This window comes from Sorex fumeus, unplaced genomic scaffold (assembly GCF_029834395.1).
Source record: "Sorex fumeus unplaced genomic scaffold, SorFum_2.1 ptg000098l, whole genome shotgun sequence".
NCBI classification, from domain to species: domain Eukaryota; kingdom Metazoa; phylum Chordata; class Mammalia; order Eulipotyphla; family Soricidae; genus Sorex; species Sorex fumeus.
In genome coordinates, this window is record NW_026606155.1 from 22,407,737 (window position 1) to 22,426,166 (window position 18,430).

Below are 18,430 nucleotides of genomic sequence, written 5' to 3' on the forward strand. Positions count from 1 at the left end.
ATAGAAGGACTTTTGGGAGTGTTATATAAGTTCACTGTGCCCCACGAAGCTCTGGGGGGACCATAATAACATGGAAAACTGTGTTCGTTTGAGGAATAAACCATATTTGATATATTTATATGTTGTGAAATGATTTCTGCTGTTGGATATTAACCATAAGTGTTTTAGACTTCATCAGTGAACTGCCCCTTTTCCTCCTTCCAGAGAAGCTTATTGTGCTCTTGCTAGCATCCCTAATTTAGTTAAAGTTTATCTTTAACCTTTCCTTTGTATCTTACCTCTCATTGTCTCAGTTTCCCAAGTCAGTTTTGATTACTTATAAGCCAAAACGTTCTGGTAATTGTGAACTTTGTATTTATACTGCTTTGTTATTTGAAGTGCCGTGTATTTGTACCTGCTTTTCTATTTCCCCTATAGCCTTTATATATTTTACTATAGAGCAATGTTCTTCGGTTAAACAAAGAAAGACCATTAATACTGTGCTCCTAACATTTGAGAGTTGATTGACTCTGAAATATATCTACTCCTGCGCATAATTATTTGGTCATAATTACTTGACGCAGGCTTCAGTTCCTAACACCCTAAAAGGGAGGTCTCACCGTGGGTCTGGGATGGGTCTGGGGCGAGTGGCATAGCTACCCCGGCACTGAAATGGGACATTCTAGAAAGCATAAATGCATGGTCTTGATGCAAGCTGTTATGATTTACAGACAGAATCCCATGGGGAAGGACAAGCTGAACAGGCCTGAAGACTTAGTCTGGGATTTACGGTAAAAACCTTGCTAGCTCTCAGAGCCCAGAGAACTAAGTTTTGGGATCCTTGTCTCTTACTGTGTTTATCCAAACAACTGCAAGTATTGATAACAACTAGGGGGAAAGATAAAAGCAATGTAGATGTCCCTGGGAGACAGAGTGTCTCCTTGAGTTAATCTCCCCAAGAGAATTTCCCCTGCCAAATGTTTATCTATGTAAATGATCAATCAATCACATGTATATCCTTACCTCAAGCCCCCTCAGATGTTCTATCAGTATGCTAGCAGCTCTGCATTAAACAGGCCATTTTCACCATCAGGCTGTGCCCCCGCCCCCCCCCCACCCCCCCACTATCTCCCTATCTCTGTCTATCTGCTGGGGAGGCCTGGAGAGGTAGGGAGGTGGGGAGGCCACCAGAGAGGCGAATGGACACGTGGCATCATCGCATTGTAGCAGCAGAAAACCCACATTTTCCTTTGTGAACTCACATCATCTCAAATGGTAATCTTTCTTTGTGTGTGTGTGCTGAGTATTTGTAAGGTCTACTCCCTACTCTCTCAACAAATTTCAAGTATACACTACTTGTAACTCGTCACAATCATCTATGTTCTTACCTTGATTGTGGTGATGGTTTCACAGGAACATAGATTTGTTGAATATGTCAAATCAAACACTTTATAAAATATGTGCACTCTTTCATATGTACAGCTAACTGTAAGTCAATTACACCTCATCAAGCTCTTAAACAAATAGTTGGGGATAGGAAACGAACCACTAAAGATCTTTGACAGCAGTAATTCTCAACTGGAGAACAAGTGAACACATCTCTTCAGGGAGGCATATCAGAGTCACCTGCAAAACTTAAGCATAGACTTAACAGAGACCCCAAACAGAAAGGACACGGGCATCACAAAAGGTAAAAAAGGCAGAGTAGTGTTGAAGGACAAGTCTCAACTACAGGCAAGGTCCTTTTGTTTGGGATGTGATGATCAGCATGAGTATGGTAATGAAGAAAAGGAAAATGTATGCATGGCATACGGTATGATGTTGCTGTTGGTGACAGTGATGAGTATTCTCATAAAGCTAGATGCTACTGATTCGTTTCTTTATAACGTTTTCCTTTGGGGTTGGGGTGATAGTAGTGGGTAGAGTGCTTGCTTTGCACAGAGCTGATCAGGGTTCCAACCGTGGCATCCCATATGGTCCCCTGGGCCTGCCAGGAGTGATCTGAGTGCAGAGCCAGGAATAAATCCTGAGCAACCCTAGAGGTGCGCTCCCCACAAAAATATCTCTCTCAACCCCATTTTAATCAGGTAAACTAAAAGATTACAATCAATGCTTAAAGGACAGTGCGGAAAGCAGACCATACTGTGAAATCATTAAGAAGACAGGGTTTATGAGAAAATGCAGAATAAGGCAGTGAGGGCGCAGAGAGTGACAGCAGAGAGTCTGCGGGAGCTTCTGGTACAGCAGGCACAACAGCAGGGCTCCCTCCTCGGGAGGGCACCACAGTGAGGGGGTGAGTCCAGAGAGGCCCGGACGGACCATCATTTCATTAAATTATAGAAGAATACGGTTTGGTAAAATTAACTAATATAATAATAAACATGGGCTGGAGCGATAGCACAGCGGGTACGGCATTTGCCTTGCATGTGGCCGACATGGCTGACCCAGGTTCGATTCCTCCACCCCTCTCAGAGAGCCCAGCAAGCTATTAAGGGTATCTCGCCCACATGGCAAAGCCTGGCAAGCTACCCATGACGTATTCGATATGCCAAAAACAGTAACAACAAGTCTCACAATTTGTTGTGAGACGTTACTGGTGCCTACTCAAGCAAATCGATGTACAACGGGAGGACAGTGCTACAGTGCAGTGCTAATGATAAACCTACTATAAGTGTTGGAAGAGGGATTTAAATCCAGTCAGACAAGGTTAAGGTTATAACTGACACTGACAGCTATTTTAGAGATCAAGAAGCCAGGGTGGGGGGGAGGTGGTGGTGGAGGGGGTAGGAGGACACGGGGTTAAAGACCACAGTTACATCCAACTGTAGAAAAGCAACACTTAGGATTTATAGCTAACTGTTCTGCAAAATAATATCCTTGTGACCTGATCGCAAACCCATCATTCTTTTCCTAAGATTTGGTCTAGAGATGACTTCACATTAGTCTAAATATACTAGGCATTCATCTCACCCTAGTCCAAAGCTGGACCATTAAATTTCCTGTGGACAAAAAAGCTTTGGAAATTAGAAACAATGTATCCCTTTCTTTAGCTCTGTCCCTTCCCAGGATTCCATGTGACAGATCTGGTCCTTGAGGGAGGGGAGCTTCCCCAGCTGGCTCAGAGTCACTCACCATCTAGCTTTTTCAGTCTGGGCACTCTCTTAGAGGCCTCTTCAATCCAGTTGCCCTCAGCAGAATGTTTCTCTTCCAAGGGATTGCCTACAAACACGAGATCTTCCAAGGATGGCAACTCAGCTAGCTTCACAAATTCCGCTACAAGTACAAAGGATATATTCCATATTAAAAATCAAGTTCTATTTTAATTTTTGGGGCCAAATTCCAATATCACTTGCCCTCAGTTTGTGATTCATTAGGATAATTAGTCGTTTAAGATTTTGAAGGAAGGGAAGTTACACCTTATGAAGTCATTTTCTGAAGATATGGAAAGAGAGGGAAAAAGAAGACATACCTCTTCTACCTTCATGCTAGCCTAAGGACAGGATAAGAAGAGGAAATGATTTCAGAATCAAAAAGAACAATCAGTGTCCAGTGACAGTTTTCCCTACGCTGCATCATTTCCAAGTCTTTATTATAGAACTCAGCACACAGTTTTATAATTATTAGCTTATAAAATAAGTTCCCCACTAAGTTGTGGACTTCCTGAGGGCAGGAACAGCATCCAACTCAACTATGTATCTCAAGAGCTGGGTATCATTCATAGTAAACTACACACACACACACACACACACACACACACACACAAATATATATATATATATATTACTTTTTTGGTCACACCCAACAGTGCTCAGGGGTTACTCCTGGCTTTGCACTCAGGATTTACTCATGGCAGTGTATAGGCCGGGGATCAGCCGTGTGCAAGGCAAATGCCTTACCTACTCTGCTATCACTCCAGTCCCAACAAACAATTTATTTTTTTAAAAAAAGCAGTGTAGGGGTTGGAGCGATAGCACAGCGGGTAGGATGTTTGCCTTGCATGTGGCCGACCGGGTTCGATTCCCAGCATCCCATATGGTCCCCTGAGCACTGCCAGGAGTAATTTCTGAGTACAGAGCCAGGAGTAACCCCTGTGCATTGCCGGGTGTGACCCAAAAAGCAAATACATATATAAATAAATAAATAAATAAAGCAGTTAGATGTCAAATAAGTCAACCAGCCAAGCACAACTGAATTTGGGCTGGGAAAGCAGTTGAGTATTTTTTAGGCTCCTGCCCCCTGACATCTGGATATTCCCAGCTGAGTACTCAGGGGCAGCCCCAGGCCAGGGACCAAACCTTGGCCTCATGCATTCAGTGCTAGGCTCACTAGTCTTCTGGGCCATCTTCCTGGCCCCGGGAGGTGACTTAGTGGTAGAGTGCAGGACTCACACACAGGAGAAGTGGAGACCCTGGGTTTGATCTCAGGCACCAAAACCAAAAAATTGATAAATTCAAAATTATTCCTTTCAGCCTGTGGATAGTAACTTCATTCATAATTACCAGATTCAGGCTGGAGCGATAGCACAGCAGTAGGGCGTTCGCCTTACAAGCGGCCAACATGGCCGACCCGAGTTCGATTCCTCCGCCCCTCTCGGAGAGCCCGGCAAGCTACCGAGAGTATTCGATATGCCAGACACAGTAACAACAAAGTCTCCAATGGAGACGTTACTGGGCCCGCTCGAGCAATAACAATCATTCTGAGAAAATATTTAAACATAAATTTTAAGCATTTAGCTAAAATCAAGAGCAACTCTGATATTTTCAATGGGCTGCATAGATAGTACAGCAGCCAGGTGCTTAAATAATCAACTCTGTTTCTGTTTGGTCTTAGAAAGGAAGAACCCCGCATACATCTGGTTCCCCTCTGGGCTATACTGTAAGCTGGAGGTAGTGGGTTGTAAAGACTAGCCTCAGCTTACCCCATTCTTTCACCAGGTTATTAGACATGTACAGAATCTTCAGTTTCTTCATTACATGGATCCCTTTCAACTTCTCAATGAAATTGTAGGAGATCCACAGTTCTTCCAAAGTATCTCCTACTGCTTCCTGAAAAAGAAAACTGGATTTACACATCTATTTAAGCTTTTCCTTTAGCCCCCCACTTCCTTATAAACATAAAGACAATTGCCTTTGAAAAGAACTGAGACCAGCCTGTCCACTGTCAGGAGAGCTGAAGGCTGTTGCAGGAGTTTTCCCTCATTAAGAAAATCAAGTAGGAGATTCTCATCCTCTCTTCAAACTGATCTGAACTAAGAAGATATTGAAATCACCAAGAAGGGGAAATAATAGCACTAATTTATCACTTATTGCAATGTTTTGCTACACATTATATTATTTGATCCTTACAACTTTAAAGTAGACAAGGTTATTTATTTGACTTCTATTGTGGAGAGACTGAAGAATTTTCCTCTTAAGATTGCAATAATATTAACGCAGACTTAGTTCTAAGTCTAAATCTTAGGGCTCTGGGACTGGAATGACAGGAGAGCAGGTAAGGCACCTGCCTTGCTCGAACATGACACCTCATCTAGCTCTCTGAGCCCACCAGGAGTGATCCATGAACACAGGACCCAGAGTAAGCTCTGAGCACAGACGGGTGTGGACGCCCTCCTAGGTCCGTCCCCCCCACCCCCCCACCATGTACATACAATATTTAAACAGTAGTAATTTTTTAATCACAGGTTCCTTACCAAGGCGCATTCAGGGTGGTAGCGGTAGGGCGTTTGCCTTGCACGCAGCCAACATGGCCGACCCGAGTTCGATTCCTCCGCCCCTCTCGGAGAGCCCGGCAAGCTCCCGAGAGTATCTCACCCGCACGGCAGAGCCTGGCAAGCTCCCCGTGACGTATTCGATATGCCAGACACAGTAACAACAAAGTCTCCAGTGGAGACATTACTGGGCCCGCTCAAGCAAATCGATGATCAACGGGAGGGCCTTTACTTTACTTTAGGTTCCTTACCATCTTCTCAACACACCATACTTATCAGGAAATTCTTTTTCTGGCTTTTTGGGTCACACTCGAAGATGCTCAGGGGTTACTCCTGGTTCTGCACTCAGGAATTATTCCTGGCTGTGCATGGAGGGACCATATGAGGAACCATATGTGCTGTGCCAGGGATCAAAGCTGGGTCGGCTAAGTGCAAGGAAATATCCTACCTGCTGTACTATTCCTCTGGCCACAGGAAAATAATTTTTTTTTAATTTTTAAATTTTATTTTCATACGGTTGTTCACATTAGTTGATTACATTCAATATTTCAACACCAATCCCACCACCATTACAACTTCCCTCCACCATTATATCAAATTTTCCTACCACCATTCAAGCTTGCCTGCCACAGGCAGATGCTAGATAACTTATTTTCTATTGCTTATCATGAATATCATGAGAGATTGCGCAGCCTCAAAAGCAGCCGCACACTGCCAGGAAAAACCTTTAAACAATGACAATTTGACAATTTTACAGAAATTTTCCATATGCCTTCCCATATAATTCTACCTTTAACATTTTCCTATCACATCTGCTGATATACCCACCAATGTATTTCGTTTTCTGGGCTGTAAAACTCAGTTCTAAACCACAGTCTTTCCATCAGAGTAGGATATTTGTACTCTGATGGTACAAATATCCTACCATATTGATTTAAACACTAGATATAATCAATGGAGGAAGAAAGACTTTTTCCCTTCTTATACAGATATAAGAAAAAAGTAGTTACTTACTTAAAATGATAAAATATTAGACAGGATCAATAACATGCTTAATAACTTCTTAGCCCAAAACAACTTACCCATATCTACGGTGTAAACTCAAAAATATGTAATCTCTAAAATATCTCTAAAAATCTCTAAAACATATGTCTTTGTCTTGCTCGAAAGAAAAACATACCATGGATAAAGACCCTTAATGCATTTTCCATTCTGGTAGAACCAGAGGAAAATTAGAAGAAATAGTAACCTGGGCGAGTTCTGTGTGTTATTCCAGCTCCGATAATTCATTCTCATTAGAACTTTCTTTTTTGTTTTTTTGGGGCTGCACTCAGAGCTTACTCCTAGCTCTGCACTCAGAAATCACTCCTGATGGGGTTCAGGATACGCAATGCCAGAGATAGAACCCCATGTGCGAGGCAAGCACCAAGCTGCTATGCTATTGTTCGGGCCCTAGTTGCAATCTTCTGAATAAAATACTTTTTTTTTTTTTTTTTTTTGCTTTTTGGGTCACACCTGGCGTTGCACAGGGGTTACTCCTGGCTCTGCAGCTCTGCACTCATGCACTCAGAAGTTACTCCTGGCAGTGCTCAGGGGACCATATGGGATGCTGGGAATCGAACCCAGGTCGGTTGCGTGCAAGGCAAACGCCCTACCCACTGTGCTATTGCTCCAGCCCCAAAATAAATACTTTCTAAATAGAAAAAAACTTAAATCAGTTGATCCTGGCCCACGAGATTAGAACTCTGATTTTACAAAACCGTTTCTAACGTGCAGCTCATGTTCTAATCTTTATCAAAGGATCTAATTAGTGTATCATCTGCATCTTTCAGAAAAGGGGAATAAATCTTCAGATAATTTAAACTTTAGCATATATTTTCATTGCACTACACTGCCTCTAATTTAGAAAGTGTAAAGTTGCAGGAAAAAATACCGATGAAAAGATTTATGTTCAATTCTGGCTTGCTTCATATAAGCAGTTGAGAGCTCTTTTAGTCAACCTTAATATAGCCAAGATGATAAATCCACCAAATAGCCAATGTGCTGGATATACTCTTATACCTATTTATTGAGTAATGGTTTAACTACTTACAAATGATAGCAATTCATTTCATAGAGCTACATGCTAGTCTAAAGACTCATTTAGATGAAATAGCTTTTGAAGGTGTCTGCAATGCTTTGTTCACTCCTTTGAAGCATTTTAATGCAAGTTTCAGCCATTTGCATGCAGCTGTTTCGCCATGATCAAATTTCAGAATATTTGGGAAGTTTACTTGGGAGTATGACTTCGGGGATTGAGAATTCAATGCACATTACTTACAAACATAATTTTTGTTTAGGACATAATTCTGTCCTTTAATACATTTTCTTTCATCCATTCTACAATCTTTTGTACTTTCCAAAATATGGGGCTCATTAATCAGTTCAATTAGATTAGTGTTTTTGTGTGCTTTATTCCTTTGAGAAGTAATCAATGTCTAAAATTTGAAACATGAAACAAATTCTACAAAGATGGACAAATCCTACAGCTGAGATGAAACAGCTGCTATAAAAATAATACTAAAATCTTAAAGTACTTTTCAAGAGGAGTTAAAGTCATTCCAAACAACACAATTTTCTACATATATGTGCATACACATACACACACATATTAAGGAAATTGAAATTGCAAAAAATATTGTAAAAAACATAAGTTTTTAATGTCTAATTTGGGAAAATGAGAACCCTAATTATTGGTGGGGGTAATAATTGTTACCGAATTCTTGAAGATTCAAGTGCTGTATAATATATCACAAAAGTCTTTTAAAAAAAATTCACAGTTTGGATCCAGCAATTTCATTTCAAGGAATTTATCCAAGGTATTATTCATAGTGAGACATGTTTTTGAAAAGTTTTAAAAATGAATGTCTTGGTGCTGTTGAGATAGTAAAAGGGTTAAGACTCTTGCCTTGCATGTGGCCAGCCCTGGTTCAGTCCGTGGCACCACATTTGGGTCCCTGATCCCTTCCAGGAGTGATCCCTGAACACAGAGCCAGGAGTAAGCTCTGAGTACTGACAGGTATAACCCCCGCGCAGGAAAAAAAAAGTTAATGTATTATTAAAATAATTTTTTAACAATAGTTTGGGGCTGGAGCGATAGCACAGCGGTAGGACGTTTGCCTTGCACGCAGCCAACATGGCCGACCCGAGTTTGATTCCTCCGCCCCTCTCAGAGAGCCCGGCAAGCTACCGAGAGTAACTCGCCCGCACGGCAGAGCCTGGCAAGCTCCCCGTGATGTATTCGATATGCCAAACACAGTAACAATAAAGTCTCCAATGGAGACGTTACTGGGCCCGCTCGAGCGAATCGATGAACAACGGGGGGACATTGACAGTGACAGTGAATAGTTTGAAATTGGGCTGGAGCAACAGTACAGTGGGTAGGGTGTTTGCCTTGCACATGGCCGATGCGGGTTCGATTCCTCCGACCCCCTTGGAGAGCCTGGCAAGCTAATGAGAGGATCCTGCCTGCACGACAGAGCCTGGCAAGCTCCCCCATGTCGTATTCGATTGCCAAAAACAACAAGTCTCAGTAACAGCAAGTCTCACAATGGAGATATTACTGGTGCCCACTCAAGCAAATTGATGAACAACGGGAGGACAGTGCTACAGTGCTATTATTCATAGATGTATGCAATAATGTAGCTAAAAGAAGATTCATAACAGTGATAATATGAACTCCAAACTGGAAATAAATAACTTATTTGAATAAATTATAGTATTTTGATTAAGATAGATGCTATCATTAAAAAGGTTATGACTAAAAGTTTTGTTTATATCGCTTCTCAGCCTGCTGGCTAAGATCAAGAGAAAGTTTTGTTCTGTTTTTTTTTTTGATCAGACCCAGCTGTGCTCAGGACTTACCCCCTCTGGTTCTGCATTCAAGAGATCACTCAAGAGAGCTTGGAGAACCATAGGGGATGCCGGGGATTGAACCTGGACAGGCAGCAGGCAAGGCAAGGCAAGACAAGGACCCTACCTGATATATTATCTATATAGCCCATTGAAAATTATTTTTAAAACTTAAGTCATAGGGCCAAAGAATTGATGAAAGGGTTAAGACACTTGTTTTACATGTGACATAGTCCAGTTTGATCTCCAGCACCACATGATTCCCTTATTCCCAACCCACCCAGAGTGACCCCATGAGTACAGAGCTGGAAGTAGTTCAAAATCCCATGAAAAAAAAATAACCCAACTTCAGTTACATTCTCCGATAGAAAATTTCCAATGACTTTCAGAATACTAGGGGGGAAAAAACCCTAAATTAAAATCTTATCATGACTCAAAAATAACTTGATAGGGGACTGGAGTGATATTGCAGTGGAAAAGGCACTATCTTGCATGTGGCTGACCTCAGTCCAATCCCTGACACCACATATGGTCCCTTGAGTACCGCCAGGAGTGGTCCCTGAGTATAGAGCCAGGAGTAAGCCCTGAGCACTGCTTGGAATGGTCCCAATGTGAAACAAACAAATCTCACTAACGGCCCTTAACAAATCTCACTAAGGGCCATTATCCCTCCCTTTTGCTTTTCACTGAAGCATAGCAAGTAGCTTGTGATTTGGGACATTTGCCTTTGCAGCACTGGTCAGATCCATAAGGCCTCCATCCTCACTCCCAGAGGGGAAAACACTGATCTTTTTTCTGATATGCATGGTAGCACTGTCCTTCTCATAGTTCATCGATTTGCTTGAGCGGGAACCAGTAACATCTCCATTGTGAGACTTGTTACTGTTTCTGGCATATTGAATACACCACAGGGAGTTTGCCAGGCTCTGCCATGCAGGCAGAATACTCTTGGTAGTTTGCCTGGCTCTCTGAGAGGAACGGAGGAATCAAACCCAGGTCGGCCACATGCAAGGCAAACGCCCTACCTGCTGTGCTATTGCTACAGCCCTTGTTCTGATATATACCTTGCTTTTTCCTCATTGTATTAATCAACACCTGATACACAGTTACTTTCTGGTTTATCTTCATTCATAATAATGCAAGTTCTGTGAGAGCAAGTTTTCTGTACTGCTATTATCTCTAATGTCTAGAATTGAATCTGGCTTTTTAAGCACACCTTCAAACCTGGTGAGGTAATATTGAGGGTAGGGTACTTGCCTTGCACACAGGCAAGTTGGGTTGAATGCCCAGCACCCTGTATGGTCTCCCCTGCCCTGTTGGAAGTGATCCCTGAGTAATGAGCCAGGAATATGCCCTGAACACAGCCGGGTGTGCTCAGAAATAAAAAAATAAAACAGATATTCAATAAATACATTGAATTTGTTGACTCACTAAATTATATGGAAAAATTATATTTACATATTGAGTAAAAAAAGTAAAAATATTTATTTCATGATTTAATCTTCCATACTCACTGAAGGGTAGAACAAAAGGTTACAAAAAAGATGTCATCCAAAATATTAGCACTAAATTTTCAGTGATTTATCTGTGCTTTTTATACTTGCTTTTCTAGTTCATAAACCTTCTGTAACAAATAAGTATTATTTGCAGATTAAGAAAAGGTATTTTAAGTAATAAGTAACCTACCAGTCCATTTAAATTCTTTATGTTGTTTCTTCCTAAAGACAATATCCTTAAGTTTTCTGTAATTAAAAGGAAAACAATTTTTAGTTTATGAGCATATTATAAATTTTTCATAAATCTAGTATAAGGCTTTAATAATTCTTATACTGAAAATCCTTTCTATAAACAGTCAAGAACTCCGTATTAATAAAAAGAAGTAATGTGACCTGGGCGGAGCTCAGTGGCTTGATCATTTGCATCACAAGGTCACCACCCGGGCACCACCACATACACCAAGCTAGATCCTGGCTGCAGTGCTGCTCGAATTTGGCAGCTCTGCTGTCTGTGATCTCCAGTGCCACAAGCAATTTCCAGCCATACTTCAAGCAGAGGATCTGAGCACCTCATGCAACCCCTGTTAAGCACCCCAACTAAAACATATGCAAGGACCATGGCCCAGGAAGCACAATGCCTGGTAAACACCTGTATGAACACCACAGTAACCCTTAACAATCACTGCAACCAGAACGTATGCAAGCAGCCCAACTAAAGAAGTGCCACGCTTGGGGAGTACATTGGCAGTGTCAAGCCTGGTGTGCACTTGCCTGCAAGCACTCTAATGAAGCCATTGGGCATGAAAGCCTGACAGCCAAGTGTGTAGTCCTTGGTGAACACATCAACAACAAAGGGAGAGGGAGAGGTGGGAAATGATATTTCTTAATTTGGGGATAGAGCGGCAGTACGGTGGGTAAGGTGCTTGTCTTGCATGCAGCCAGTTTGTGTTTGATCCTTGGCAGCCTACACAGTCCCCACAGCCTGCCAGGAGTGATCCCTGAGCACAGAGGCCAGTAGTAAGTCCTAAGCACACACACATAAAGTAGCTTTGGGCTGAAGCATTAACAAATAGGTAGGATGTTTCCCTTGCATACTAGTAACTGAGCTTCAACTCATGGTACCCATATGGTCCTCCAAGCCTCACCCGAAATGATTCCCAAGTGTAAGGTAAAGGTAAAGGTAAAGGCCCTCCCGTTGTTCATCGATTTGCTCGAGCGGGCCCAGTAACGTCTCCATCATGAGACTTGTTGTTACTGTGTCCGGCATATCAAATATACGTCACGGGGAGCTTGCCAGGCTCTGCCGTGAATTAAGTCCTTAGAACCATTGGGTGTGATGACCCAACCCCTTCCCTCATTTAAAATTTTTAAATCTCAAACCTACCATCTTAAAAATGAACCAAAAAAAAAAAAAATGAGCCAAAAAGTACAATCCCTGACAAGCACGTGGTATGTGAATACCTCAGTGTGAGACAACAAAAGAAATTTGACTCCCAGAGAACACTAAAGAACAGAGCACCTGGGTGTACATATGACCCCTGGTCACTGCGGTAATAACAATGAAGGGAAAAGAAAATGCCATATGGAACCACCACCCAGTCTAAGAAGATAGGTTGGAGATTTTCTCATGATAGCACAATAGACTACAGTGCTCATGAAAGGAAAGAAGTAGGAGGCCGACTAGAATCATACACCTTCAACCTTCAAACGGATCAGCTGACTTTATTTTTTTATTTGTTCTTTGTTTTGGAACCACACTTTGCAGTGCTCAGAGGTTACTCCTGGCTCTGCACTCGAATCACTCTTGATAGGCTCAGGAGACCATATGGGATGCTGGGGATCGAAGTCAGGTTGGCTGTGTGCAAAGCAACTGCCCAACCCACAGTAGTGTCATTCCAGCCCCAGATGACATCTTTTTGCCTCAAAGTTTATTCTCCTTGGTGAGACTGCAGAAGTACTAGCTTTTCTTTTTTTGTGTGTGGGAGGAAGGGCCATACACTCAGCAGTGCTCAGGGGTTACTCCTGACTCTATATGCAGTGGTCAGTACTGGCAGTGCTTGGGGAACTGTATGTGGTGCTGGGAATTAAACTGGGGCCAACCACATGCAAGGCAAGCACCTTAAGCCTCGTACTATCTTTCCAGCCTAAGAAGTACTAATTACAGTACTTAGAATTAAAGCAAGAAGATTCATAGCAAATGCACAGCACAAAATGCTTATGCTACCTCACTCCTTGCCTATGGCAGGTATCAATAGTAGATCAAGAAGTACTTTTTTACACTCAGTTTCAGGAACTCAATACAATTTATCCCAAAGTCACAGCCAAATAACCAAAGTTAGTTTATGAGTTAAAAACCACTGCAAGTCTTATATCCATTTTTGACAATTGTCATAGTCATTTTGGGGGAGGAGGCACACCTGTGGTGCTCAGTAGCTACTTCCAGTACAGCGCTTGGGTATGATTCCCAGCAGTGTTGAGGGAACCAGGCAGAATCAAACTCACAGCTCCTCCTCCTTGCATATATAGCAGTTATTTATCTCCCTGGCCCATCACAGTCATTTTTTTGTGTGTGAAAAGAAAACCACTGTTACATAAATACCAAGTTATTTTAATTACAGAGAAAACAAATTTATTTGCAAAAAAAAAAAAAAAACTGAGATGAGACCTTTATGTGAAGGTTTAAAAATACTCCTGGGTTTGGCTTGTTTTTTTTTAAGTTTTTCTTTTCAAAGGTCCAAATGTTCTGTAAGGTTTTCAAATCATTCTCAAGGATTTGAAAGAGGTCTTGGCTTCTCAGGGCTAACGTTGTTCTAAGTATAATAAAAGACAAACGAGGCCACCCACATCCCACAGCTGCTGCCATGCAAACTCACTGGCCCAGCTTCTCAGATTCACAACTTATTTTGGAAGAGATGCAAGCCAAACCACTGAAATTCACTGGTACACTGGCCTTCTGGCTGAAAACTTGGGGGCACCCTGGGGAGGGAGGCAGACTAGGTCCGGCTCTGCCAAAGCCCTGGCAGCCACACCCACACCCTACTGCTGCCAACTGCACTGCTTTCATGACTAATCGCTGCAAAGATGCCAAAGAAAATTTCAGGTACACCAGTTCCCAGGCTGAAAACTCTGGGGTCTTCTCAGAGTGTGGGGATATCAGCCTTCCCTCACCTTACCCCCACAACCCTGTGTAAAAACATCTTTGAGGGCGGCCAGGGGGTGGCCCCAAAGGCTCTTTCCCTGGCCACCCAGGTTCTGGGGGGCCAGGGCCGCTCCCCCAGCTGGGCAGCCCGGGCCCTGGGGCAGACGGCGGAGGAGACAACGGCCAAGCCGGTTGATTGATCAGTTGCCTTTTATTCCATTCTTCCCACAAGCCTGCCCCAGTCTCCCTGAGCCTCCCATTCTAGTCTCCTCTCCAGGCAGACACTGACCCCAGTCAGGTAGCCAAAACAACATAAGAAAGCCCTTCCTGAGGGCCCACCAAATTCAAAGGGAACAACACCTAAAAGGTATTCTAAGGCCCTTCCTGACTGTCCAAGGGCAAAATACCCCTTAAGGTGTTTTTCTCTTTTCCTCAGTCCAATAACTATCAACATATCAATACTAGTTACTATTATTATTATTATTATTTTTTTGCTTTTTGGGTCACACGTGGTGATACACAGGGGTTACTCTTGGCTCTGCACTCAGGAGTTACTCCTGGCGGTGCTCAGGGGACCATATGGGATGCTGGGAATTGAACCCGGGTTGGCCGCGCGCAAGGCAAACGCCCTATCCGCTGTGCTATCTCTCCAGCCCAATACTAGTTATTTTTATATGGACACAGTAAGAGATAACATTGAGGCTTGAAGGGCAGCTCCTCTGGGAACATCTTGCCACAGACTCAGACTACAGTGCTCAAGCCAGATTAATCATTCCTAACCCTAGCAGGGTCCGAATCTAGTTACTATTTTTGGGATCATGACAGCATTTTGGCGCTTTGGCCAGGCCCATCTCGATGCCAGGGTAGCACATAGCTTACTGCTTACTCTGGTTCCATCCAGGACCCTCGCCTGGACCCTGCTTTTGGGGTGCTAGGAAGTAAAAAGCAGCTGAGGCTTAGGTGAGGGAACAGATGCCCAGGAGGGAAATATCACTGAGAGTCACAATACAAAAGCATAGCATATACTGTCTTCTTGTATCCATACAAAAAGGACATTGCTCTGAATCAAAGGATTTAGGGAGAAGAGAAAAACAAGATTTATAAGTCAACAAAGCACAAAGAAAGAAGTTACAAATAAACACAGAGGAATGGGAACACTGTGATGGGAGCAACCCAATAAACCCAAACTACCTGAGGCTATGCAGGAAGGACAAAACAGTGTTATCCTACAATGACCCCCCCCCCCCTCCCCGACTTCTGGGAAGCCCCAGCAGTCACATCCAATCCCACAGCTGCAGGCATAAAAACACATCATCCCAGTTCCACAGATCCTGGAGCTCCTGAAGCACACAACACCTCCCAATCCCACAATACTGACAGTCCAGTAGGAACACTCCAAATTAAATGGGAAAGTAGCATAGGAGCCAACTAAGCTCAATAAAACAATAAATAGAAACAAAAACATAGAAAGGCTCTAATAGCCACAGCTTAGCAAGCCACCAGACAAATGACTGAATGACCCCATGGTGGGATACTACAAGTTTTCTTTTACTGAAGTTTTGGGGTTTTTTTTTGTTTGTTTGTTTTTTTAATAATTCTAGCCCTTTAGTTAGAACAAGTAATATAAAATACTTTGTGCCTGCTTTAAAAAGAAAAAAAGAATAGGATACCTTCTATATCTCAGGGGCTTATGTTAAAAAGAAATACAATTCTACAGCAATGAAAAAAAATAAACTTAAAGGAAAACACAATATAACATTGAGTGCTTCCTCATTTTAGTCAGATTAGTACAATAAATTCAAGTTTATCATCATGGACAGGTTCTTGGAAACCACAAGTTTAGTGATTTAAAAACTATCTGGTTGGGGCTGGAGCGATAGCACAGCAGGTAGGGCGGTTGACTTGCTTGCGGCTGACCCGGGTTCAATTCCCAGCATTCCATATGGTCCCCTGAGCACCACCAGGAGTAATTCCTGAGTTCAGAGCCAGGAGTAACCCCCTGTGCATTGCCGGGTGTGACCCAAAAAGAAAAAAAAAAAAACCCAAACTATCTGGGTGGGGGCTGGAGAGAGAGTACAGCAGGTAGGGCGTTTGCCTTGCACGCATCTGACCTGGGTTCGATCCCCAGCATCCAGTATGTTCCCCCAAGCACTTCCAAGAGTAATTCCTGAGCGCAAAGCCAGGAGTAACCCCTGTGCATCGCTGGGTGTGACCCAAAAAGAAAAAAAATTATCTGGGAGACCAGAGAGATAGTACAGTGGGCAAGGTGCTTGACTTGCATGCAGATGACCCAGGTTTGATCCCTGTCACCCCATATGGTCCCCAAACACCACCAGAAGTGATCCCTGAGTGTAAGTCCCAAACACTGCCGGTATGACCCCCAAAAAAACTTTTAATAAAGATTATGCTGGTATTACTGGAAAATACAGGGTGCAATGATTATGCTGTCAGTAACTTGTTTCTTGTAGGATATACTGCAAGAGGAAGGGTATATTCTCAGTGGAAGAGCACTGAGGGTTGGAGCAATAGTACAGTGGGTGAGGTGCTTGCCTTGCATGTGACCCACCCAGGTTTGATCTCTGGCATCCCTTATGGGCCCTCAGCACCAGGAGTAATCCCTAATGTAGAGCCAGGAGTAAGTCCTAAGCATTGCCACTGTGCCCACATCCCCTGACCCCCCCACATCCCAAAAGAAAAGAAAACCACTGAAGTATAACAAGTGCATGGAATAACAAAGAAATGTGATGTGTCTGGTGTGTGCAGGTGACAGTTTTAAAATGACTTGAATGTTTCGCCACAAGTGAAGCATTAAGGCATTTCGTTCTTACTAAATAAGAGAAGCCATTAAGAGTCCTGAGGTAGGGCTGGAGAAAAATACAGCAGGCAGGACATTTGTCTTGCATGTGGCCAACCCCGATTGAATTTCCATCATTCCATATGGTCCCCTGATCCCTTCCAGGAGTGATCTCTGAGCACAGAGCCAGGAGTACGCCCTCAGCACCACCAGGTATGGCACAAAAAAATACAACAAAAAACCAACAGAGGTTGGAGAGATAGTACTGGGGGTAGGCCATTTGCCTGGCAAATGGCTGACCCAGGTTCAATTCCCAGTATGACATATAGTCCCCTCAACTCACGAGGAGTGATTCCCTGAGCACAGAGCAAAAAGTAAGCTCTGTGCACCATAGGTGTGGCCCCAAGACTAACAAACTTAAAAAAAAAAATGCCCAACAAGGTATAGTTCCTAGAAATAGCAACAACAAATTATCTGAGATTTCTTTCAAAGAGTAGAATTAGTGATCAACTTAGTGATTAACTCAAATGCAGGGTCTTTGGGGAAGTAGAGGGTAAATATAGTAGGTTAAATAATAGTCCCACAGAAAAATACCAACATCCTAATCCCTAAAATCTGTGAATGATACAATTACATGGCACATACACACACAAATTACAGTACAGCACATGTGTGATTAATTTAGGGATCTTGAGCTAGGGAGAAGCTCTTCATTAAACAGGTGTTCCCTATGCAATCAAGTGGCTCCATGTATGAGAGAGCTAGAGAAATATCTGACAATCTGGATAGCAGAGGGCCTAGGCGGAGGGCTCAGTGGCAGAGCACATGTTTAGCACCTGTGAGGGGTCCTGGGTCTGATCCCCAGGACCACATGCCCAGCCAACCTCACCAAGCACCACTAGGAGAGGTCTCTACAAAAAAACAAAACAAACAAACAAACAAAATGCCTTTTCAAAAGAAGATGTGACTCTCGAACGGAGTGGCATAATGCAGTCCATGCTGGGGAATGTGTCAGCCATGAGAATCAGGAAGACAAGAAACATTTCTCCTCTAACGTCTCCAGAGGGAGTGCGTTCTGTCGAAATCTCAACTTTGCCCCAGTGGAACTAATTCCAGTCTCCAGGCCCCCAGACCTTTGAGAGAATAAGTTTCTGTTATTTTAAGTCACCAAGTTTTAACAGACATAGAAAACTGGCACAGTGTCAGAGGCCTCAGCTGCGGGGAAGGAAGCAATGGCACTCACAAAGGAAGTCAGGAAGAACAGGGGTGGCGAGCAACTGCATTTCAGAAACGACGCGTGGGACACACACACAAAACAAATCTGAACAACAAATGTTAAACGTCTGACTTTCTATTTAACACATCTCAATTCTAACTCTACGCAAACTATAAACTTCTTGAATTTCCTGGTTTCACGTTTTCCC

General features: G+C 42.9%; 1 protein-coding gene across 2 annotated transcripts in view; it reads right to left on the reverse strand.

Moving 5' to 3' along the window:
• Positions 1-18,430, reverse strand: part of DNAL1 (dynein axonemal light chain 1) — a 42,463-nt gene that overhangs the window by 2,501 nt on the left and 21,532 nt on the right. For both annotated transcript variants that reach the window (XM_056134014.1, XM_056134016.1), the window contains exons 5-7: positions 11,264-11,319; positions 4,898-5,024; positions 3,112-3,252 (exon numbers count right to left, since the gene is read on the reverse strand). In XM_056134014.1, coding sequence (XP_055989989.1) covers positions 3,112-3,252; positions 4,898-5,024; positions 11,264-11,319 — 324 coding nt within the window. The remainder of the gene's footprint in view (positions 1-3,111; positions 3,253-4,897; positions 5,025-11,263; positions 11,320-18,430) is intronic.